This window comes from Bombus vosnesenskii, unplaced genomic scaffold (assembly GCF_011952255.1).
Source record: "Bombus vosnesenskii isolate JDL3184/JDL3185 unplaced genomic scaffold, Bvos_JDL3184-5_v1.1 scf7180000013304, whole genome shotgun sequence".
NCBI lineage: Eukaryota > Metazoa > Arthropoda > Insecta > Hymenoptera > Apidae > Bombus > Bombus vosnesenskii.
This window is the reverse complement of record NW_022882953.1, coordinates 1312838-1339112: the sequence shown is the minus strand read 5'-3', so window position 1 is coordinate 1339112 and position 26275 is coordinate 1312838. Positions and strand designations below refer to the sequence as shown.

The 26275-nt window shown below is 36.8% G+C and overlaps 1 protein-coding gene and 1 pseudogene across 1 annotated transcript; one reads left to right on the top strand and one right to left on the bottom strand.

Moving 5' to 3' along the window:
• Positions 1-10563: 10563 nt before the first annotated feature.
• Positions 10564-20108, bottom strand: LOC117234330 (modular serine protease-like). Its single transcript, XM_033495428.1, has 9 exons — positions 19976-20108; positions 18746-19292; positions 16513-16617; positions 15793-16004; positions 14468-14683; positions 13870-14034; positions 12996-13294; positions 12493-12649; positions 10564-12045 (listed from the first exon to the last, which is right to left on the bottom strand). The coding sequence occupies exons 1-9, from the start codon at positions 20031-20033 to the stop codon at positions 11858-11860; spliced, it is 1947 nt and encodes a 648-aa protein (XP_033351319.1). The 5' UTR covers positions 20034-20108; the 3' UTR covers positions 10564-11857.
• A 144-nt stretch (positions 20109-20252) lies between these two features.
• Positions 20253-25871, top strand: LOC117234221 (annotated as a pseudogene).
• Positions 25872-26275: the final 404 nt, after the last annotated feature.

The following is a 26275-nucleotide window of genomic DNA, read 5'->3' as shown; positions in this document are numbered from 1 at the left end:
AGTATATCAAACAAATGAAAGAAATGAAAAGATATGAAAATAAAATGTAAGTACACTTTGTCAAAGGTTAATTGCAGCAGATTTCGTAATTATTTAAATGAGAAATTCTTTGCTGCGCGCTGTTGGCGTTCCATTTAATTCTGTTTATTTCAAACTGGCGGAAGATTGTTTTAATTTACCAAATGTATTAAATGAATTGTAATTAGGAAGCTTGAAAACGAAATTTGTCAGTTAACAACACACCCTATATGCAGATTACTGTATACATACTCGTTCGGCTATGTGCACTGTTTTCGTACTCCTCGAGCGCAAATTGTGGATGCTTGAGACACAGGATACCTAAGTAAAGTAGCCACTACCGACATTTTCGGGACAAGCACGTAAAGCAGCCGTTGTAAAAAAGTTGAAAGGCTGTAAAGGTCGGGCTTTACGCGTACCAACCGAATGTGTCGGAAACTTTAGTGTTATTTAAAACGATGCCCGAAAATTCTCATCCTTGAACTTGCGTCAATAATCACTTCGCAATTTGAAGAATATTTTTCGCCCTTTGAATATAACTGAGCCAAAAGTTCATTGCACCAATTCATCGTCAAAAATATTCGTATACTCTATAAAAAGGAATGTTTTATAGTCTACTTCTATTAAACTAAAATGTCACAAAAATTCAGTCCAAAGGTGGTTTGTTTTATGCCAAGACGTCTAAAAGCTATTTTATTATTGCTTTATATCTATGTTAGAAAGTAAATATGTTATCGTGTTACGTATGCTTTATTTAAATAGAAATAGCCTTTCTGGTGTACGAGGACTTTTATAGGTGACTGTATATCTGAATTTCTTTATTCTACTTATAAGAACAAGAAAACATCAGAATAGTAATTTGAATAGAGTTGTTTGGAAAAATTCTTCGTAGAAGACAAAAACAGTTCATGCGATTTCGGATAATTTTGTTTTCATAGAATAGTCGATCGAATAATGGATTTAGAAAGTGTTCAACCTTACGAAGACTAATTAGGGTAAATTCAACAAAATTCAGGAGTAGAATCATTAACTTATTAAAATAGGTTCTCAATCGGATGTCTGAGAAACCAAGAACCAGTCTCATTAATCCCTACGAAAGACCCAATCCGTGAAGAACAATGGAGATCCGCCCCAGACGGACTCATCGAAGACAAACAAACGCACGGCCGACCAAGAACAACGGACGACATCGACCAAGCCTTTGTACTTCGTAATTGAACGCCGCTGTCTTCTGCTCGCACAAGTTTTAGACGCTTCCAACCCAACAAAGGTTCGGCTAAAAGGAAACAGAACTGGGAATTTTGGAACAGCGAAATTTGATACTTTTACGGAAACTTCAAGTATATCAATCGTCCCCTTTCTCAGAATTTGTTCAATTTCTGTATTGACCCTTAGTTTGGTCGATAATAGTGATCGATGATTATTTTTTATTATTAATTATTCATCAAATAATATCATAATATCAAATTAAATTTATTTTGAAATTAACGATTACACGATCTGATTAAGAGAAGATACACTGTATTATTGTAGACCTATTTGTTCCAATATTGAACACAAAATTGAAAAACAACCAAGTTAGTAGGTAAAATATTTTATAAAATGCAATGAACGTAAAATCGACGTAAAAAAGATGAAAGGTAAAAAACGTAAACGAAATTTTTAACACGAGTTAAAGCAGCTTGGGGATTAGACGAGATACCAAGAAATTGAAAACACAATTTTCCTATGGTTTCAATACATATTGAATCGAAACACTGACTAATACAATATCGGAAGTTTGTTGAAGAGAGGATGAAAATGGTTTTAAAGTGTACTCGTTGATCGTCCTTTCTACGTTCCTGTATCGCATTAACGAAACAGTATCGTGTCTCGAGCATTTCCAGAACTTTCTGCAAACTCTAATAACTGAAACGGAATTTAATAAAGCACAGTACGAACGGCGTAATTGACATTTCGCATTCTATTTGCGTACGTTGCCCAACATTCGACCTGAATGCACTGTACCCTTGGTTACTACTAAATTCTATAATTCTTCGTTTCTCTTCTCTTACTTTCCGTCTTATTCTTCTCGTGGACCCATCTTTTCTACTTCTCCTCTGTTCTCTTTCCTTCTCTGTTACTATCCTATTTTTAGCGTGACACGATAAATTAACCTACTTAGCGCAATACAAATATTAAAGCAATACGTAGATTGACAGATAAATTTTACTTTCATTAGCAAAATAACAATGCCTACGGTATTTGCTCGAGTTTATAACGTGCAACGTAAGAGCTACAAAATATAAAAACCGATACAATATAAAATTTTCTGAGATGCCACTCGACTGGATCTTTATATCCAATTTAATATATTTCGTTTAATTTCAATCGAACTATTTCTATTTCTTTATGTTTCATCAGACCCTTGAACTCAACTGAATATTCAATTCCAATCGAATTCATGAATCGCCTATTGAATTTGAAAATCCGATGGAAACCTTACACCCAATCGAAATCTTGAATCTAACATCAAGTCTTTGACCCCGCTCACAATGAGAATCTGGAGCATTGGAAACTCTAGAACCCTCAAGACTGTCTTTAAAATTTCCAAGCTTTAAATCTTCCCGGAGCGCAAATACATTCGAATACTATCTTTAACGTCTATTTCCACGTTGTTTTTGGCAAAGAGAAAAGCTCGAGTGCTTCGCCATCGAGAACGTTCCCTTCGAAATAATTAAAGATCAGGATACCATCAGGATGATTCATGTATCCTATTTCGAGAACACTCATCTATATAGATTCAGTCGATTCACTCGCGGCTTGATTTCAATTTCTATTCTCGGTTAACTGTCCACCGATACGAAACTAGTTAATGGACGTTCGAAATCACATAAATTCTTCAATGATAACCACGACGGTGGTCGGTTTCTCTTATCCGGAGATTTACTTCCTTGCCCTGGCCGGACCGGTAATAGTGGTTCGCGAAATTTATTTGCGGATTCGTGGTGAAACGTTAATTCGAAAAGGTCGGAAGGGAGCTGGAGGATCATTGAACGAGAGGCGGGTGAAATAAAACGAGCGCACCGAAACGAAACGGCCAAGGGAAATGAGAATGACGAAGGAGGATAGAGAAACGAAAGAAGGAAGAGCGTATACTGGCAGAAACAAAGAATCGCGACGAGAGAAGGAAGAGGGGGAAGGGTGAAAACGAAAAGGACCGACGGGGATTTCGCTAATGTCATTTTTTCAGGCCAATGGAAATTCTTTCCTCTTTAGCGTTTTAATCCACCTGCGTGCCTGTGTAATTTGATTCATTCTTGTTCCGCTTCTTTCTGTGAAGGCTGTTTCGGCTTTGCAGGGAAATTTGATGGCTACGGTAACCGCGTGAGAGTGAGGGAGAACGGTAAAACGAAATTGGACTCGTCGATGTTATCAAGAAACAAAAGCTAAATGAATCTCGATACTTTAGCCGTGTTTAATGTTCTTTTCGTAACGCGTGATCCGATAAAAGTATTTAATAGCGGTATAAAAATTGTAAGTACGTGTCGTTAAAGTTTTATTTCGATATCGAGAAGATTTTCGGTTCCTTGGGGTAAAGGAAATTTTATAAATATTTGATAATTTCAATTTGAGAGCGCAATGTTCAAGATCGATCACGTTCATATTGTATCGATGATGGATGAATTTTTGATTATTTTGTATTTCGAAATTTTTTCTCAGAATAGATTAAATATTTAACGACTGTTATGACAGCGTACAAGAATTTATTCGTTTCTAAAGTTTATTACTAATTTCCAGCTCTATGTATCTACGGTGATACTTGATAAATATACGCGAAAGATGTTATGGAGCCTTGTAGATCTGACAATTATACCCCAAATCGTGGTACAACGAATCGTACAACGGCGGCGAATTAACGCGAGTGTCTCAGAAGATAGCTGTTACGAGGGTGGGCGAAAAGACGAACGATGGAGGTAAACGAAAGAGAGCCGGGGCTCATTTCCCTTTTGCCACGACCAATGAGTTTTGAGGGCAAATCGTCGGAGCGAACGAACCGCGGAACTACCGAAAAGGATCAAGAATATTCACCTCTCGTTTTCCTCTTTATGATTTCCATCTCGTTCCCTTCTTTTCCTCTATTTCTTTCTTCGTCCAACGATTCTCCTGCCGCCTTACGTGTTACGTTTCTTCCTCGGCAACGGCCTCCTCTCGTATTAGTATCAGCCCTCCGATTTTCGAGCAGACGAACTTCTGATTTTATCGAGGCGGAGAGACGGTCGATCGAGCGGAAGGAACCGGAGATTGTCACGCAAATGAATTTGAAGTATTGCCATTTTACATTTCCACCTGTCTCCGGCCCCGCGACAATCCAACCGGCTCGTTCTTTCTGATTTTCCATTATCTTACCTTTCGTTTGCATCGGTCGTCGCTTGTTCGCCGATCGACCCACGCCACCATCTTCTCTCTATAAAACGATCACCGTTCACTCTAACATTTCGTTGTACTCGTCGTCTCCGTCTTGTCTCTACACGTGTCTCTCTCACACCGTCACTTGTTTCTCGTTCCCTTTCTTTTTATCAGATGCCCTCTGTCTGCTCTCCACCAACGAGGACGTCCTCTTCTTATCCATTTCTCTTTCGCGCGCCTCTATGCAGCCCGTTTCTATCCCTCCACGAGCTCTCACGATCGTTTCTCGTCGCTCGTTTTCCCCTTTACACAGGTACGCCTCCAGACCATTTCCCCTCCCCATCCGCCCAAACCTCTGGTTGCACCCTCGCGTCGCGTCGTGCTGCCGAGTGTCCGCGATCGATGCACCTGGCTGCATTTGCAAGTTCAGCGACTGAACGGAATCGGCCGAGACGACAAATCGAACGGAATCGGAAATCACAATAAGACCGACGAAAGCAACGCGATTCTTTCCTAGCAGACGCTAGCGAGGGATGGCGATAGACCATTTTGTTTCGCTGCCTTATCGAAGTGACGGGGAATTCGGTTTATCAGTGCGACCATTCCAACAGCAGGGGGCGATCGCGTTAAACTGTGCCCTCTCTCTTTGCTTCTCAAAGAGTATCAATGACGTTGAATTCAAAGCGAAAACGCGTCGAATGCTTTTGTATCTCGTGGAATGGATAAGATTGTCAGTGTGATATCGTTTCTTTAATTAGCGATTGTAATTACAGCTGTGATCGAAGTACTATCAGTTGTACTTTTTAACTGGTTTACTACAACAAGTAGTCTACCTTTTATTCAGATATCTTGAAGATGCGAGAGCTTGCCAAATATGCGCGACAATCGTTTTGATCATTTAACTTTTAGAACCGACATTTTTCTTTCAGAATAAAGGAATGCTATTGATTGGAATTTTTCGTTCTAGCGAAAGAACAAGGACTAATGACTATCGTAATTGAATTATTTAGAGATAAAACAATAATACGATAATTATATAATAATATAGCAACAAATAATAATAGTCAGTGTCGAAACATACAAACGGATAGGAATATAAATCACGACTGGAAATCATATCGCGTTTTAGTAAATTGAAAAATAACATTAAACGTCAAAATCTGTCCAATTCTCGAATTTCCAAAGCAATTATAACAAGGAAGGTTCTTCTTGACCATCGATCGTACTTCATAATAAAGGAAACAAGAATGAGTAGATCCAAGAGTTCTTCAGAAATCAATTTATAAGCAGTTACCATCCTCCGTGGAGGTCGCGTCGGCCTTGCCTCTGCCTTGAAATAACTCGATTCGTTCCAGACTTGCGTATTAAAAGTTCTTCCATTTCTACAGGGTACAATAATATTATCAGTCAGTCAGTTAAGTCACCTTGCTATCCGCGTAGAAAATTCCCATTAAAAGATTTCAAAGGATAAGAACATAAAAGAGATCCTCCTACCTCGAAGAATACAATTGAAAGGAGGATGATCGTTAAATTATTGTAAAAGATATTTTTGTTCGGTCTTAGACGTCGCGATCGCTGTACCTTTTGACCTGTTTATCTATGGGCATTGTCTAAGGACGATACATTGTATATATATAATATACATTGTATACATTGTATATAGTATACATTGTAAATCTGTGTCAAACAGTTTGAACACCATGTTCGTTTTTCACATGTCGCTTTAATCTAATAATCAGATCTTATATTCTGTTTGATGCAAGAGCTTCTCAGAACAATCACGGAACAGGAAGTTTTATTAAAGACCAATTAATTTCCTTCTAGTTCTTGCAAATGTAACTATGATACATCTTATTTTTAATAGAAGGAATATTAAGGAATCCTGAAAGTTAGAAGGAACCCAATCTTAATCGACGACGTGAATGATACAAGTTGGCCCCGGTTTTTAAGATAACATTTAGAATTACGTCTGTAAATTTAATGAAAGAAATTTGAAGCTTCCAAAGCTTGGAAAAGACCAATCCTCGCGACGTATACACCGTTCGTTACACACCAAATACGAAAGAAATATTTGAGTTCGATTCGTATTCGATCGGAAACATCTTCTCTGTTTGACTTCCAGAGAAAATTTACAAATCGAAAATTCAAGTCAGCCTTCTTATTTCGTAACGATATATATGTATATATATATACGTAACCTATACTGAAACCCGACGAGTATAAACTTCTTGTATCCGCAGGCAAATTCTTGCTTCGACGTTATTGCGCTCTGTCGCAACAACGGAAGGGTAATTTCACGGAACCAATGGCGCCCGTACAACATCAATTCCGACACCCTACATAAATATTATATTCCCCGATAATACTAGCCGCTATAAAACTCTGCATTAATCACCGAACAAGAAATACCACCCTCTAGCCGGCGTAGACACAAAACGACCACTTATCCCTGCCGGGCTTTCTCCGTTTCAAAGCCTGCGGCTATTCCGCAACCTCGTAAATCGGGACGAGAGAGGCAAGCATACGGAAAGAGAAGGAGAAAAACTGGTGCTTGGCAAAAGACAGACAGCGGAGAACAGACAGAAGACAAGTTAAAGATGGAGAAGAAGGTTGATAAAACGGTGAAACGATTGATAGAAATTGAAAGAAAGAAGAATACGTGCATTGGCAGTTGTAAGCATCAGGGAACAATATTTAGAACAAATTTCATTCTTTTAATTACTTCTACTTTCTAGTTATTTTGTCATTAAAAAATGTGCTTTTTCGTATATTATAGTCTTTTATTTTATAATTTTCTTTCGTTAGAAATCTCTCCCTTTGTATCTTATAATTTAAAACGAAGCAAAGCTTGTTAGAGTTTGTCAATAAAACTATAGTGTTTTAATACGTACTACGTCAGCGATGTGTACTTCCATCTACAAACCCGTTTGATCGTTTTAAACACAAGTTTTGATAAAATACATTTTTTAGTAAAAACCGCAGCTCGCAGACATAGCATAGCGTTAACTTGATCCTTGGAGAAAATGGAGATTCGTAGGAGCTGGAGGAACAACCGGTGGAGGTGCATTGTAAGAGCGAAGAGAGCAGGATGAAGGAAGAAACTATCCCCTGGACCGCTGTTTTAAAATGTTCCCCGCGATGAAATAAATTGGCGCCGGCATGTTTACACGTCGGAGGCATTCTAGGTAAAAATTCGTGGAGTGTAGCAAAGCGGAACAGAAAAGGTGGATGGTGAACCGGAAAAAAAGGGTTAGGAGCCGGCTGATGTCGAGCAGCGGCGGCAACCGGGTTCCGAACCGGGCTAAGTTGTGTTTAATTAATGACCGGACTAATTAAAAGCCCAAAGAAAAATACAGCCACGCGCCGGCCAACCGACCCCTAACGCCGTCGACGTAAGAGGTCTCTAAAATACTCGTTCCAGGCTCATTCATAAAGGTAAATCGTAGGTGGTAATTGAAAGAAATGATAAAACGCGTATTGCCTCCTGACTAATAACTTTTTCGTTCGCCATCTTCCTACATTCGTTCTTTGTACCTTCAGATAGAGGATAATTGATTTTTGATCATAATTAATTTTTAAACGAATATGGATGCGAATGTGAACGTGAATAATTCTCTTCGATAATTGGATTTCTAATAAAAAAAATAGTACGTGTTAAAAGTGTGAAGAATCTTTCGAGGAAAATATCTCTGGTCCAGTGTAAAAGAATGAAACAACAAATATTAAAGTTTCAAAGGGAAATGGCAACAGAAGTAATATTCTGTGTCTTTCTGGATAAAAGTTGCTTTCCATTTGTTGATCTTTCTTCAATAATGTACCGAAAGATTGCGAGACCAAGAAAACCCAGAAGAGAATCCCTTACAGCTTCCTTCAAGCTGTCTTTACATACATAAAAGAACTTTCTTCTTTGTTTTCGCCTTTTCGCCAGATCTTTTAACAAAATTAATATCTCCGACTGCAATAAAAACGGCTGATTATATTTCACGCCACTATACGAACACGTCACATGGTAAACATATTTAACTACATGTTTATAACCAGAAACATTAAAACAAACATAACAATCGTTCGTTGTTTCGATAAAAAATATACCATCGTGTGTATTGTTAAATTTAAAGGAAACACTTGTCACCGTAATTTTTGTAGTGCGCTCAACACGTGTCCGAACATATTTCTGGTTACATGATAGGTCGAGCTCACAAAACTGCCGATCCTGTGAGAAATACCTTCTGTTACTGTGCTGAAAGTCTGTGAAATAAATCGTTCGCCTTTATAAGAAACCCTTCGACATCGAGGAAAACCTTCGCTATTAATCTACGATCTCAACATCTAAAGTACCAATCGACTACGTGTCACCGTTTTTATTACATAATAAATTACCAAGACATAATCCGTCACACTTACTTCCTTTCAACAGCGGACGAAGGATTTCACAGGGCCGTTACTCCAAAAACATTGAGCACGTCGAAGATCGACCAGATTGCTAACAAACCAAAGAATATCTTCATTTCGTTTTGCATATTGACCGGTATTCTTAGTACACCCTCTATAGGATGTACATATATAGATAGAAGATACGAACATTATATTAAAATTCTTTCAGGCTATTCAAATATCTACTTTGAATCATTTAAAGGAGAAAAATCAACGTTGGAATTTAGCCTGAATATGGAAGTTAATTGTTCGCAGTCTTTTATTTCAAAATCCAAACTCCACAAATCGCTTGATCCCTTCCCCTCCTAGATAAATGTGTGAGACTATTATATAATAATTTCAATCGTTCTTCAAATATTGAAATATCTCGCTCGCGTAAACTATGGATCCAGGCAAACGTTGACCCACTACGCGCGCGTTTGTTGCGATTTAAATATCTGTATGTGTTCACGCTTATCAATTCCAAATGAAAATTTCTCGCTGCCATGCACGCGATCACATTGAAACATATGTATATATATATACATATACATATGTATAAAAAAAACAGTGAATCGTTTTTATTTGCTGTATTCGTATTCATGCTGTCCGTGATACGTACAAAAGTTTTAAACGTCGAGTATCAATTTTATCAAATAATCCATCTACCCCTTTAGTTGCACAATCGCAAGCCCGTTCACAAATGGGCAAACACGCGTCAGCCATAAACGTATGAATAGTATGCAAAGCAAACATCGATTGCCACAAACGTATACCGCGTCTCGCACACTGCTCAATACGAGCATTCTGCCAATATTCGACGTCGACGATTGCAAACCAGCTAATTAAATAATTAATTGTTATCGTATTAGACAGACCAATGTGATTGGACCATTATTACACGCAGATTCTGCGATCCTTGCTTTATATCAAAATACGATTTCGTTCTTATCTAATTTTTCTCGTTAATTACGTACAATATTATAAATAGAAAAACTTCGCAGCATCGCACGCGCTAAAAGATGAGTAAGAATTTTTCAATATTGTAAATCTTGATCGTAAACAGTAGATAATACTAAATAGACTTGGAATTAGCAATGCTAGATTTACACATTCACATCTAATCTTCTAATATGACTCACCAACGTATGATGTTTTTAATTGCTAAAATACTGTTCGATTAGAACCTTCTGTTTAGCTATCCTATATTACAGTTTAGTTCTAAATATTAGATCAAGATAATTTTTGGCGAATAACAAAATTTCAAAATTGTTCTCCTTTTAAAAAATGTACAATATTTCATAATAAGATCTAATCTCCACGATATTTTCGCTGTTCATTATCCTCGTTAACATTCACATACGGTTGACTTGATATCCAAAATTCATAGTATCTTACTAATACGAAAACCAAAAAGTTTACATTATTTTAATAACAAATTTCATATGCAGGGTGGTTGGTAACTGATGGTACAAGCAGAAAGGGGGTGATTCTACGCGAAAAAAGAAGTCGAAAATATAGAATAAAAATTTTTCGTTTGAGGCTTTGTTTTTGAGAAAATCGACTTTGAATTTTCGCTCGGTACGCGTGCACTTTATCACGTCTCGTTATAACGGATCTCACTGTTGTCTCGATGGAAAAATTAAAAAAAAAAAATAAAAAAATTTTTATTCTATATTTTCGACTTCTTTTTTCGCGTAAAATCACCCCATTTCCGCTTGTACCACCAGTTACCAACCACCCTGTATAATTAATAACTTCGTAATGCACATACACCTCCTATTGTAAACACGAAAATATACGATTCTAAATCGATAAAGAGATAAAACTAGTTCTCCCGGAACTATTCTCCTTTTTGTCCTCTGACATTTGTTTCTAACAGCAAACAGAAAAAAGATATAACTTTTCCCAATTTCGTGCACCGTTCTATAAAACTGCATCCATTTCCTTCCCTATAAATATGCGTTCTCCGTAATGGACTGATTAAAAAATCTATTAACGGTAAACACATTTCGTAGTTGAATTTATCCGCAAATGAAAGTGATCGAAGTCGACGAAGCCGTGAAATAAAAGTCAACGCGGATTACGGTGCAGAACATCGTCGTAGATAAAAAAAAATCTCGACACCGTTTGGAAATTCCTACAGGAAATACGATACATTCGGATCGGACAAAAAAGTTCATGTAGCGGCGAGCCGGAGTCATAAATAACGGAGTTGCGATATAAATAACGAGTCGGTGCTAATTTAGATCCCTGGCCGGATAAAGCCAATATCAAAGGTAGTATTCGTTCTAGAGCCCGGTTGGACCGTTTCAGCGCCACAGCCATCGCGCTTTTGTCGTAGATCAAACAGCACTCTTTTTTTTTTTTTTTTTTGTTTTTTGGTGAATCATCGAAATGTCTTTGCCCGTTTGTGTTACAGCGCTGTTGCTCTGGTAAAACGTTTATCGCGGCGAGATTGCTGCGAAAACACGACGCACAAAAAATATTGCACGTATACCCTATAAAATTGCACTCCTGAAAACTGAAAGTACGATTTACGCGAGATTAGCAGTCGCTTGCCAAGTTGCCAAGGTTTACGAACTACGCATGATATTGGAAAAATTAAAAATGTTACGAAATTTATTAAACGAGATAATCACATAAATGATAGAAAATATTTTCTAAAAGAAATTCGCGACGAATACTTTTTCAAGCTATTAATCGACATAAATCGACTTATCTAATTTATTTAAAAATAGAAAGATTATTCGTTCGAAATGATTACTCCAGATCAACGTATCTAAACTAATCTTTCAAAGGTGTGCAAATTTTCACCGGTGTAAAAGCAATTCTGGTGCTTGTAACGAAGTAACTTTTCGAAGATAACATTTTCTACAATGACGTTCTCTCATCTCATTTGAGGTGACGTTTTCCATTCTCAGACGAAAGCCAATTTGACGAACACGCTCTCGCTGTTCATCAGATGCAGAATCGCTCAATTCTCGATCATTGAACGAGCTTGTAAGTTTACGAAACGAGTGAACGTGCGTGTTGTTTAAGTAGCGATAAAAACATCGCGAATCCAATCCCGGAAAAAACCAGTCGAGGTAAACACCGTGTAGGTGTGGTAATTACACTTATAGTCCTTCACTGGGCTGACGCTAACTATACCACGTAGATACCAGGTTTCCCCCATTTGAAAGAACAGTCCTCCTCCGCTGTCACCTTCGCAGAGACTGGAACCTGCGAATAGAATGATTTATCATGGTTATTGTCAATTGTATTTCCGCTGCTGATAAACATAGCATAGCAATTAGACTGAGTTTCAATGTATTTCCTTTACTAGCATTTGTACGATACGATGGAAACAAACGTTGAAATACAAGTCAACTGTGCGTGTGTACTGCTTAATCGACTTTTTGATTTTGAAGCGTAGAATCACACGGTATATTTATTATGTTCGTTGCAATAGGTTCTTGGAAATTATAAATCACCTGTTAAAAAAAAAAAAAAGAAAAAACAAAATAAAAAAACAATTATTAAAGTATCAAGTATCTGTATTAATACGATTATAATCTCTGAAGATATATAACATCTAATTAAAAATATAGATAAGAATTGTGCAATAGTTGAAAAAAATTAATAAAATTCACCGATTGATAATATAATTCATTCTAAACGTCTACTTACCATTCAAATTACCGGCACAGAACTTGTCCGACGTAATGTATCCCCGGAAATCAGATGGTACAGCCAATAAACATTGGTCATACGGTATATACGGCATGCTCACTTCCTGCAGGACCTTACTAGGCGTATCTTCAATCGTTTTGCCCCAGCCAACAGCCTGAAATGAACAACGTCTAAAGCCTGGAACCATTCACGATTCCCAATTAAAAGCACATTACTTTCATAACAAAGCGGACAAAATAAAGAAAGAAAATCGCAGGCAGATGGGAATCAAATTAATTGCTGAAATAGAACGATGTCGCGGCATAACGGGCGTGTGAATTAATTACGGAAATATAATCCAGCGTGACTTAATTAGCCAGCTGAAACCAGTCACGGAAGAGGAAAGGTAGGTAAAAAGGCCGGAAATCTGGCGAGAAAATAGCGTTGCAGCTTGGCTGAAATTAATCAAGGTAATACGTTGCCGTAGCTGGATATTTCTTAATTAATAACCAAGATCTTACCTTTCCGTTTTGGCCAACTTGCAGCTGTTTCCGTTCGTACATATTGTCCCAATCCATGCAGATCGGACGCACCTGAGCGGTTAACTCGAAAGAACTAGTCAATTTCAAAAGGGCTATATCTTGAGCGAAATTCCCTCTCGCCCCTATATATCGTTCCGGTGTCAAAATCTCGGCCAACATCGATTTTTGCTCGTAATTCTCGTCCGCGTTCCAATCGCGATAGTGCTTGCCCGTTGCCACCGCGTACTTCGATTTGTCAAGCACTGTATTGTACACCTCGTCGTAGAAACAGTGGGCAGCTATCGAAACAATGTTTGCCATCCTTTATCCGTGATATGTGCTACTGTGTATATTGCATGCGAGTAGTATTTGGACACTTTCAGATTATTGCAAATATGTAAAATATACAACTCTGGTTCAAAGGTACATTTATCATAGAAAACGTCCATATGGTATGCGTTATATGAAATATTTTGAGATACTACTAGCATTATTATGAGACACGATTGTCACAATTACTGTCACAAGAACTATCTGAAAATGCATATGAAAATTACAAGATCCTCGTTGCAAGCATATGTGTTTGGTAGGAAATTAACATACAGCGTGAATAGCCATCTCGTTGAATGTCGATGTTTAATAATATATTGGATAATTGTCTGTTTAAATAGTTCCGTGTTCTATGCGAAATGTATAGTTGTACTAAATATCGTGTAATTAAATTGCACACTAATTGCAAATACTTAACGCCAGTGTAGCTGATGGAAAGCACTTTTTTGTGATATCTTTTATTTTATCTGTGAATATGAAATGCAACTGCCAAACATATTCGCGTGATTTCAAAGTAGGAATTTATTTTCTCGAACGAAATTACCTGATACAACTAGATTGTTGCTTATAAGTGTGCCCCCGCAAATTTGCTCGTACTCGTTCGCTGAGTTTTTGCGGTAGATGCCAACATGCCACGGAAATACTCCGAACTTTGCCTCGAATCCGTTCACGACCAACGTGTTACCTTGTGAAATGGGTATTCCACACTCTGACGAAGCAGAATAAATTAAATTAGATCGAATACATTAGACCTTGCTTGAATTAATAACAAGCAAGGCTAATTCATGAAATGTTTGATTCATATTTCTCATAAAAGATATTTTTTTTCTTTTTTTAGCGACATGCAATAACATTGGTCGTTTCTATGTCTTCGCTTTTCTAAAAATTTAATTTATTTAAAAAAAAGAGATCTTCCCAAGTACAAAATGTATTTAGGAAACACTTAACAGTATTTGGCTAGTCTGTTGTTTTTTACAAAATTTATTCAGTCTCAATGACCAAAATTTATCAAGAATGTATTAACTGCTGTTATTAATTTTGCAAACGTACTATTTATGATTACAAGCGTATAAATTAGTCTTTGCTCTGTTCTAAGAATCAGAGCAGCATGTTGGAAACAAGATACGTAAAATCATCATTACCTGGAAGACAACGGAAAAGACGACGGTCCCATAATCCGTCTTCTAGACAAGTGACTGTACGATACGCTGGGTCATTCGTCACGGACAATTTGTAAGACGACTTGCACGACAAAGTCGCCACCGTTCCAGGTTTAATTCGATCGGTGCAAGACACCTCGTTTCCTTGGTACGAGCATAAAATATTCACCGTGGTACTGTTCAATGGTGGACATATCCCTGTTGCAATGAAATTTTGATGAAAGAGAAATATTGGTGAAATATTAATTTCTAAACAAATAATAAAAAGATTCTTTCTATTTTTCTCGCTTTTTACTTTAAATTCAATATTTTTTATAAAAAGGCTTGTTCCACTTATACGAAATATTATTGAATATATCATTTATTAAGTATTATATTATAACGTTATTATTCTGATTATGTTTGAAATGTCATTATTTAAACTATAGTCATGTGATTCTTAATTATGTATATTTTATACAGGAGAGCTGGGGATAGAAAAACTGCAGCGAAGAGGGAATAATCAATAATTCAAATAACACGTTGGATAACACAGTAATTAATCAATTAATTTACGAAATACCAGTGAATTAAATAAATTTAATCCTATTTAGTTAACTATATAGATTTAATTTAAACAAATGGAGCGAATATTCTCGGATTCGAAATCAGTTCAACTAGAATCTATTACTATCGTTCGAGTTGAAAATGGTAGAATGGTAAACGGTAGAACCGAGAAATCTTTATGGCTCACGCTCGTTTCTATCGTAATATATTTCACCAAATAAATATTTCTCGAAAAATTTCAGTTTTATACGTGCGTGAAGTATAAATCATAAGATAGATTTAAAAAAATGTCAGACATGCACCTTGAAATTTTAGCATTTCGTAAGACTAAACCTTTGATGTGGTACAATTATTTCTTTATCTTCCATCGTTTAAATTAGTCCAGTCGCATAGTTAATCGATTCTTTTTACGTTAGCGCTAGATCTCTAACTATTCCAACACAAACACGACAGTAATCATTGTTGCACACATCTAATATTTAACTATTTGTAAATATCATAACTCGTAATAATTACATGGAGACATGCAATCGTTACATCACTTATACGTTGACATAATATAGATTGAATAAAGCGCGACATAAAACAAGGAACTACAGCCATCAAAATCAAGCTGGAATTTGTCGGAAAATAAATTCGTCGATAATTCTAAATCGAGATCTCTGAATTTTCTTTTCCATCGACACTGTTTTACTCTTACAGAAGTCTCGACGTAAATTACTTTCGCTAATTTAGTAAAATCTGTAATCTAATGAACTTACTGAGACACGAGGGCAGGTTGTACCATTTGTCGTTGAAGCAAACAGGAACGGCACTTCCGTTCAAAATGTAATTGTGCCGACAGGTGTAATTCAGAATGCTGTTACTAGGAACTTTATCTCCGGGACGTTTCGGGCAAGGTTTACCACAGCCACCCAGTTCGTAACTTCCACCTTCGGGTTGTTCGGGAAGGACGCAGCCGTTTCCCGATTTTCTACAATGTCCAGCCACGATAATTAACAGTGTCGTAATTAAACGGACAGCAAATAAGAGAATAATTGAATTCGTTACAGCAGAGTTTTCTTTTGCCGTTTCTTAGTTAGCACGTTGACTGTCACACGCTTTTTATATATTTTTCCCTGGGAATAAAATATACTATACTATGACATTTAATTCTTGCAACATATTATATTGTACTGGTGCATTTTTTCTGCGACGATGTTATCTAAGACATTTACATTGTAAAAAGTTTTAGTTCATGAAATTTATATTATAAATAAAAAAAAAGGAAAGTTATTTTAATCATTATCAAAGCTTTAGTAACGTGGATCATCGACGAGCATTGCGACAATCAACGTGCTGAGTTTCGCTATCTTTGCATTTTTGATAACATTTTCTACGCAAACAGTCGAAAAATGTCGCGTGTAACACGTACTTCTTCTTGGTTCTTAAATATTTTGTCGTGACTTGTATTTATCTTTCATCCAAGTAAATTAACTTACTTGTCACATTCGCGTTCGTCGCTCAAATCGCGACAATCGAATTTATCGTCGCACCTTGCTGTCTTCGGTAAACATTCGCCGCTTCCACAACGGAACTCGTTTTTCCTGTTTTCGAAATGACAACAAACGTTGATTACGTGTTTGAAAACACATGGTGTGCAGTGTATTTCTGTGATTGTATCGTTGCACTTCAGGTAAAGTAGAGGAAGCAGAAACAGAATCAGGGAAAAATTCGAGAAATTTGTCTAACCATTTCGGGACGAATTTTTTTTTTCCTAATCATAACGCGTTAATGTAATAACATTAACTCTAATACGGTCAAACTTGAAAAGAGATAGATTAAATGTAATTCTAGAAATAATGACAGGCTAATTTTCGTAGGATAATTTTTAAAGTAAGGGCCATTATTATGTGAGATCCTGTATTGCAATAAATCTTTCTAAAAGCTACCTTGGACGTGCAAGCTGGAAAGAATTAAAATATAAATATATTATATTCCATTATCTGCGCTCTTTTATCTAAAACTTCATAGTATTATAACGTTCACTGAAAAACTAAATCTAGAATCATCATCTGACTGGAATTTTTAATACAAAATTTTCCTCCGCTTCAGATTCATTTTGCTCGATCTAACGATCCAAACTGTTTGCTCTTCGAATATCTCATAACTTCCAACAAAATCCGATACAAAATGAAGCACTTACAATATACAAATTACGAGAATTTAAAAAAAGAAAGGAGAACGATTGTTCGATACAAAATGGTATCGTATAGCGATGTCGGATTTCACGTATCAGTTAACAGGAAGCGAAACTAACGATTCGAAATCAAGCTACAAACGTACACTTGTTTCTATCGCTATTTACCCGAGTAGATCGTGTTCCCCGAATCGAGTTTCCATCAGTAATCTCACCATGGCGCGCGTTTGTCACTTTTAGTTAACTGAAATTCATTAGGACAATTTGGATGGGCGAAATATTTCATAGCCGGATATAGCAAAACTGCCTCGATTGTCGAATACGCGTTTACTGAAAAGCAATCCGCGCGATACGATACCGTTCGTATCGTATGATATCGTATCGTATCATGTCGTATCGTATTTAATCGTTACGAATTTTATTGTTCATCTGTTTGTCATTTGTATCGTATGTCACGCTTATTACGCGATTCCTTCGAATTATACAGATAACGAAAATACAATCACTATATATATATATAGTTTTATATAAAAATACATTATAAAAATAACTTGGAAGTGCAATATTAAAAATACCAAAAACATGTCTTCGTTTCTAAAGTAAAACGTTTCCGTCTATGGATGAATTGATAGATACTTAATTTTTATTTCATGCAAATTATGAAATATTACGGCCGAGTATATACGAGTCCATTTATTATACTTGGATATTCAGACAGACTTATCAACCTGTCAAGCTATACATCGGCTATATTTTTCATTTTGCTTAATTATAAATTAAAATTTACCATATCCCTATTGTCCTACTTTTTTCTTTCGTACTCAATAATTTTATTTCGTATCGATCGAAATTTAACGTGACTATTAGGAATTATAAAAAGAAATATTCCGATTATGGTATAAGAGTGAACAATTTATTTAGATATTCATTCGATTCTAATTTGCGATAATTCCTCATTCCAGAGATGGATCGAGATCATCTAGGAACAATGTTGCTATTATTTTAGACGAACATAACATTTAACATCAGGCTGCCTGCCATCTCTAAATTATTCCAAGTATCTTTCACATAATCAATTCTATAATATTCAGTTGCTACGTGACCGAATCACTAGCTATTCTTGAACGTTCGAATTGCTCAGTTTCACAAGCATATTTATCAACCACGCAGTCCAATACAGTCCTTATGATCTGTGACTACGCGTTTCAACATATGCAAATACCGTATTACACGTACGTTTGGTATACGGTTTTAAGCTTTCACGTTTCTACACTTTTAAATACAACACTTTTAAGCAACGTTGTCTGACAGAGACTCGATCAGAAAAACCGGCATGTGCATACATAACACAGTTGTTAACGTTTATTTTCTATACAAAATTGGAAGTAACAGATGAAGAAATTATTTTCTATTTCATTTATCTTATCTTTCTTCGATATTTTAATCCGTTGCAAAAGGATCAATGAAACTTGAAAACCTCGAGAAATCTACCAATCATATTTTTCATTCTTATTTAGTTGAAGAACAAAACTCACCTGCACCGAGTTTTGTCATCAGAAAATCGTTCATTGAACATCTCAATTTCTTCATCATCACGCGGTGTACCATCTCTCGAAGATGAATCTTTTGACACGTTATCGTTTTTCTGTGGTTTGTCGTTGTCATAATCGAAATCCTGTCTTTCTTTATCAACTTTATTATATAAACCAGGTGGACCAGGAGGTGGACCAGGCTCATGTCCAGGAGGCCCATGTCCAGAGGGTTCATGTCCAGGAGGACCACCACCACGGTTTAATCCAGGTGGAAATCCAGGAGGACCACCACCCCGATTTAATCCAGGTGGAAATCCAGAAGAACCACCATCACGATTTAATCCAGGTGGAAGTCCAGGAGGACCACCACCACGATTCAATCCAGGTGGAAGACCAGGAGGACCACCACCACGATATAATCCAGGTGGAAATTCAGGTGGACCAAGTCCAGGAGGCCCTCGACCACCTGGAGGACCTCTTTGTGCATTAAATTTGTTTCGTCCCCATTGTGGGCTTCTTTTCAATCTGCCAGCGTCGTTCTGATCGGCCGCTAACAAGGTAGAAATAATAATTGCATCGTGATGATAAATTTCTAAACGTTATCGTGAGCACATTGTTATGCCGAGCCGGTTCGTGACTGTCATGCGAGTCGCTTCCGGAAGAGGCGTGAGTTATGAAAGAACTCGTTAAAATGTTTACTTCAGTGAGCGTTTAAGAAAAGATAACTAAAGTTTGATGCAATGAATCTTTTTTTAAAGATGAGTGAATTAATTAATCTACCATTCGTTCAAAGACGAACACCTACATATAATTATAAATTTAAAAACATGCTATTTCTTCAAAGTGTATAAGTCTTCGTGTGATAAAAATGATAAACTATTGAAATTCTCAGCTCTGTTTCGTAAAATGGTAATTTTGATTTACAAAGTGTTGCTAAACGTCCAGATCTCTCAAAATGATGCAAACACACATCTGAACTATTATTCTTTTCTATTCTGAACTATTATCTTCACTGCGCTCTTATCTTTCGTTCGCTAAATTCTCTACCCTATATTAAGAAAAAAAAGTAAACTTTTCCAAAAAAGCATCAACCAATAGCAACCATTTAAAAATAGTTCGGAGCGCAACTGTTGCACTCCCTATGTATCCCACGCACGCCATACACATGTTTTTGCCCCCATGAAACTCGATGACGATCAGTCATGGAAATCGAGCTTAACATCAGCTACTCACGCGACGCTGATAGATCAGTCAACAAGAAGACCACCAAAAGTACAACGCGCGCATTCATAACTGTGCTAACTCCGCAATACCATTGCGACCATCGACGGTAGTCGAGAAATGACTGACAATCGTGGCGACTTAAAAACCGATTTGTTGCTCGTCCACGGATATCTGGGGCGTGCCACGATAACACACACGAGTTCCAAGAGAACTGGAAACCTTGACAGACAACGATGAACTGGTCGCCTTCACTTCGTGTCGTCACCAAACCGAAAGTCGACTCTAGGATCCTTCGAAAAATATACTACAGTGTAGCGGCTACACGATGACCGTGAACATGTCAGAAAATTCCAATCTGATAAATGTGTGTGTATATACATATATGTTTTTGCATGTAATTAGTTGTGATTTAGGAAGAAAAAAAGTTCGGGAGAAAATAATCGATAGAGGAAAATTTTTTTTGAGTGATTTCGTAAAATCGTGTAACTGTTCGTAAAGTGGCTTTCGTGGAATCGAGTGGCTGATTATAATTATCGATTATTGGGATTTTGGGGATTTTTGAATATTCATGGTTTTCCTATTTGATATTGTATTATTTAGACTTTATTTGATTATCTGTAATTGATTGATCTCTTTACGTAATTTGTTTTAATCATCGCTGAAATGTCACAAACTCACGTGATGTTGGTATGTTCGATAAAATGAATAAAAGGTATCCTTGATTGATTATTCATCGAAAACTCGTATAAACAATATTAAAAAATTACCAAATCAATTATCAACTATACACGATAAAAGTTTTGGCTTATAAACAAAACCGTAAGGCACATTAAAGAAAAAAATAATCACATTTATAAAAAAAAGACTAAGATTATTTAATAGACGTCTGTTGTGTGAAGCTCGAAAAAATGTTTTAAAATGACACTTCCACGAAACAATTTATCAGCGAGCTCACAATCAAACATGCAAATTGTCCTTCTATAGATGGATACGAAACAATTCGTGGACGACTATTTTGCATATATATATATATATATATATATATATATATATATATGCAATATACCAATGCAATATATGCAATATATATATATATATACGGTATATTCGTAATATAACAAACATACCACTTTAAATCGATTCGTCGCGAATATTCTAGATTCTAGAAGATAAATTCACTGAGAACATTTTATTCCATTCCTGGAGGAGACGATATGGCAATATAGCGTCTAATATGAACTGCTATGCTTGTCTACGATGAAAACAGATGTTTATCGCGTGTACCAGCATTTCCAGAGAAGTTATTAATTCTGAATGAAGTTGTTCAAAGATGATGCGAAATTCGTTGCGCAAGACAGATTGCGATTGCGTAATTCTCTACGTGAATCTGTATCTTCATTGCATCACATATGTATGTATGTATTCGCTTGTACATCGAGTGAATCTGTGTGTTCGTTCGTTAGATTGCTACGAGTTTCAGGCATCTTCAACACAGTCATCGCGATGATTGCGCTCGCTCGAAAATATCGTAGAATGTGTGAATCTCGTTTTAAAAACGAAATAACTAGACAGCGAGTTTGGAAAAAAATTGATTAACGCAATAGCAAATACTAACGAACTCTCGAGGATAATTCAATTTGTCGTGGAAATTCTGAAAAAATGATAGACCGCCGCGCAGTATCATCCAGGGGCATTGAAACAATCGAAATACCAAATATTATATATTTTTTTTCTTTTTTAATAAATTTAGTAGTTCTAAAGTAGAAGCACCGGTAGGTTGATAGCACGATCTTGTGGAACATTTAGAGCACGAATTGAATGCAGCCGTCATGCAAATTGCAAAACAAAAGAGAACTTCATTTCGCCTCGAACAACGACTGAAAAATCGAGTACGACGTTTAAAACGCCCGAAATAATAGAGGGTTGATTTTTTTTTATAGACATCACGATTCTTTTTTACACTCAGCTGTTGAATAGATTTAAAAAATGAACGTAGTGCTTCAGACACACGGGGCGAAGCATATATACAAAGTACCAGAAGGACTAAGGGAATTGTGCACTGATATCTCGCGGGAAGTAAGCATTTTTACTAAATTCGTAAAATACTCTACGATTTTATATAAAATTTATTACGGTCGCGATAAAATTACAATAACTTCTTTAATGTAAATCACTAATAATTTCTTTTAGTCATTTTTATAAATACATACGTAGAAATTCAATAAAGAAAAAGATATTCATTCGAATTACGTCTAGTTCTTTCTATCTGCAAAACCCATACCTTTTTTTCTTTTTAATTGTTTCTTTTTAATCTACATTCCTAAACGTTGAAAGAAATTCCAATCGCATAACGTGGACAGCACTTAACGTTAACAACGAACTATTTATCTGCATATGTAAGTAACACATACACATTCTACTGAATGCTGAACGTTTCGTAATAGATTATCATAAAATACGATCATAAATGCAATAAATTCTTCGATTTCCTATCGATGTAATCTCTAATCTCGTGTTAACAGTTAATTCCTAATTTAATAATTGAAACAGGTTCTTCGTTCCCAGCCAGCCAATTTAATCGCCTTTATCGCCGAATACGTGGATACGCTTCTGATCACACGCGAAAACACGAAAGGTACATTTCTCTTCTCGATGTATCCTTCTTCTTCCGCAATCTTCTTCCTTCATTACTTTTTTCTTTATTTATTTCTTTATTTTCGGCACGAGTGACCATGTTATTAAAAGTCTATCGTTTCAGTTGCGGTTAAAGTGGTAAACAACATTTTACTTGAGAGCCAGGCCATTCTGTGCATACTTTACCGGACTGGTTTCACTTTGGAGCAGATCGCAGTCGCGGCTCCGCGGATCCAAGTGAATTTTATTGTCGCGTGCTGACCGCTTGTCGATGGCTACGCGATATTTCCAGTCCTTTCTTCCTTTTCCTTTTTCCTTCCTTTTCTGCAATTTTCCTTTTAGTATCTCTCTCCTTTTTATTTTTTTTCATTTCCCAGAAAGCATTCCGCGAGTATTTGGACGAGGTTGACACGCAACCGGTACAGGCATGCGAAGGTAAGAGAACTGGGAATGAATCGTAAAAAGAAACTGGTAGGTAAACGTTATTGTTTTAAGCGACCGGCTGTAACGCGGGCTCGTTTGAGGGTAAAGTTATAAAATGAAGCGGAATAAAGATACGTGCGGCTTTTCGGTAGCCATGATCGTTATCGTAGGAAATTTAGTGATCCTTTAGATCGAAATTTTTTTACGACCCTCGGTTAATGCGAATGGTTATCTATATAGGAGGTAAAAGCTGAGGAATGGCTTGATATGTTAACTCAGAATTATTATATTATCATAAAGTGGATATAACGGGGGTTGTAAAACTAAAAATACCAGTATTATCTACGTCATTTTATATCACGAACTCTCGATGAAAGAATATAATACACGCGATTACAGCAATTGCAGCAAAGTAATATCGAGTGTTTTTAATTGCCCGTACAACTATCTTAAACGTAGATCCAACCTGCGACGAAAAATCTATGATATCGATACGAGATATTCTAGAAGCTACAGGAGCTGTACGAGAAGATGCAGAGCGTGCTGCCACAGTGATACAAGTCAGTGTTTCGATTAAAAGTACTTTCGAAGTGAAATATATTAAAATGTCGGATCGATAAATTAAAATCAGGCTGCGTTTCGTGGCCATTACGAGAGAATGGTGTTGAACGAAGCTGAAGGGAAGATTCAGTGGCAAAGAGCAGTGGGGAATACGCTGGACATCCTGAGAAAAGCTGGTGCCACGCAAGAGGAAATTTCTAAAACCGCAAGACTCGTAAAAGTAATTTTCCTTTTTTTAACACGGCGCTACTAACAATCATTTGATAATTAATCACGCATAGTTTGCCTATCGCGGATACTACACTAGAAGAAATCAGAGGATCGACGCTCGTAAGATTGTAATCGCACGTCACGATCGTGATATCACGAATTCGGTGTAAATTCTGCGTACGTTGAAAAATTCGACGTTGTTGACTGTTGATGTTCGCAGCGGGAACGGAAGAAGCGCCTCTGAAGAAGGATGAACGTATACTCGAACCCGTGGAAGCTGTACAAGCGGTCGCTTGGATGGAAATGATGTACCAAGACTCTGGATTAACATTGGAAAAGGCCAACGAGGCTGCTGCAATTATCCAGGTAACGATACGATGCATATGATTCTAGTGATTAACGAGAGACTGCGCATTTTTATACATTTATGGGAAATTTGAAAGTGAAAAAGAGCACAGAATGCATGCAATATGCAAAGTAGGTATAGTACTCGTTATAATACTTAATAGATAAGAAAATAAGTAGGTTCTGGGAAATAGTAGGGTCTACAGTTTTAGCCATATTCATGATAATGAGCATTCTTATCCGCAGCCACAGCAAAATTAATAAATTTACCTAGCTGATCTTAATTCGTTGCTGAATTCACGTAAAATTATCTTATAAAATACGCAATGCCTTAATGGATTTTTTATGGAAATACGAATGATCGATAGATTTACTTTTTTCTTCTTAAAACAGAGAGCTTACAAAGAATATCGTGCGAGAAGACGATGCTACGACGTGCAACAATTGGTGACAACGCAGACAATGGTCGCTGAAGCTGTCGTCGATACGGTACATCGCAAGATTTTTGAAAAGATCACCTCACGCCCAGACATCCCCACTGAATATGGCACTCGCGAGGAAATGATGGCCACGAGCACGCAACTTCAGATTACTTTCAAAGAACATATGAGGATGAGCCGCTTAATAAAAGAAAGTACAGCATTTAATATATATGATACATATACGATACTTACACGTGATACGTAAATTTAGTATTTTTGAAATAACAAGCTAACTGAACTGTTCAAAAATTACACTTTCCCATATGTACATAATAATACTGGTTTTATTTATTAGATGACTTAAAACCTAGCGAATACGAGGAGGACGAGGAAGAATACGAAGAGCAAAGTAACTAGAAAATTTCACTCAAAAAATTAATATAAGAATAATATAAGAGAAAAATTTGTAGAGGTAATTCAGGATTTGTAGAGGTAGTAGAGGATGAGGTAGTTCAAATATCGATATAATATTCTAAGTGTCGTGAGCACTTTATTTGTAATGCCTTGATACAAAGCACAAGTCCTGGTCTATAATTAATCGTGATAAATACGCGCGTGTGTCGAGAAACTTCGTATACACTTTGATGCGTTGATATCTTCAACTGCTGAACTCTCTCGCTTGATAAACTCTCCCGCTCGTTAATTCGCTCGTTTATTTATATCGGTCGGGGGACAGTCGGAAAGTTTGAACTCGACTGCGTTTTACGGTTGAAAGTAACAGCGACATTGTTTTGCCTCGGACTTTGATTATTAATACAATAATCAGTGTGTGTGTCCTACGATATTGATGCTCCGAGGCAAAACAACAATAAGATTTGAATTTATTAGCGTGCCGCTACAAATTGAAAATTTTAATTTAAAGAAGACGTGGAGGAAGTTGTGTCTACTGAACCTGCGCCCAAACCTAAATATCGCCCGGTAGAACCACGAGTTCTACCATCGAGAACAGAATACAGGGAAGAACCATTGACAGAAGAAGAAAAAGAAGAAGAAGAAACGGAAGAACTGCAAGCGACAGAAACTGAAATTACGGAGCCGTTGACCGTAAGTCCGGATTTACAAACGGAACCCGAAACAGAGCGGTCAGAACTCGTCGACGAAATCGAGGAAGACGAAGGTATTAATGATAATTTTATACGCTGTGCATGGTAATTAATAACGAAATCTTTACAGTGCGTGACACGAAAGAAGATGTAGTAGAGGAAAAAGAAGAGGAAGAAGAAAAGGAAGCAGAGAAGGAAGAAGAGGAGGAAGAAAAGGAAGCAGAAAAGGAAGAAGGGGAAGAAAAAAAGGAAGCAGAGAAGGAAGAAGAGGAAGAAGAAAAGGAAGCAGAGAAGGAAGAAGAGGAGGATGAAGAGGATGAAAAATTAGAAGAAAAAGAAAGGGAAGAGAAGGAGGAAGAGTAGAGAGAAAAGAAGGCAAAAGAAGTAGAAGAAACGGAGCGAAAAGTGGAAGAGATGGAAAAGAAAAAAGGAGAGACGCAAGAGTGTCCAAATGATGCCCAAGAGGCTGGCGGTACAGAACCCGTTGTAGCGGAATGATATAAATGCGCTCGTTTATTAACTTTATTAAAGCAATATACTTCCAAAATAAGTTTATTAACTTTATTAGCGCAATATACCTTAAAAAATAACCATCCGGAGGAGCGACGGTG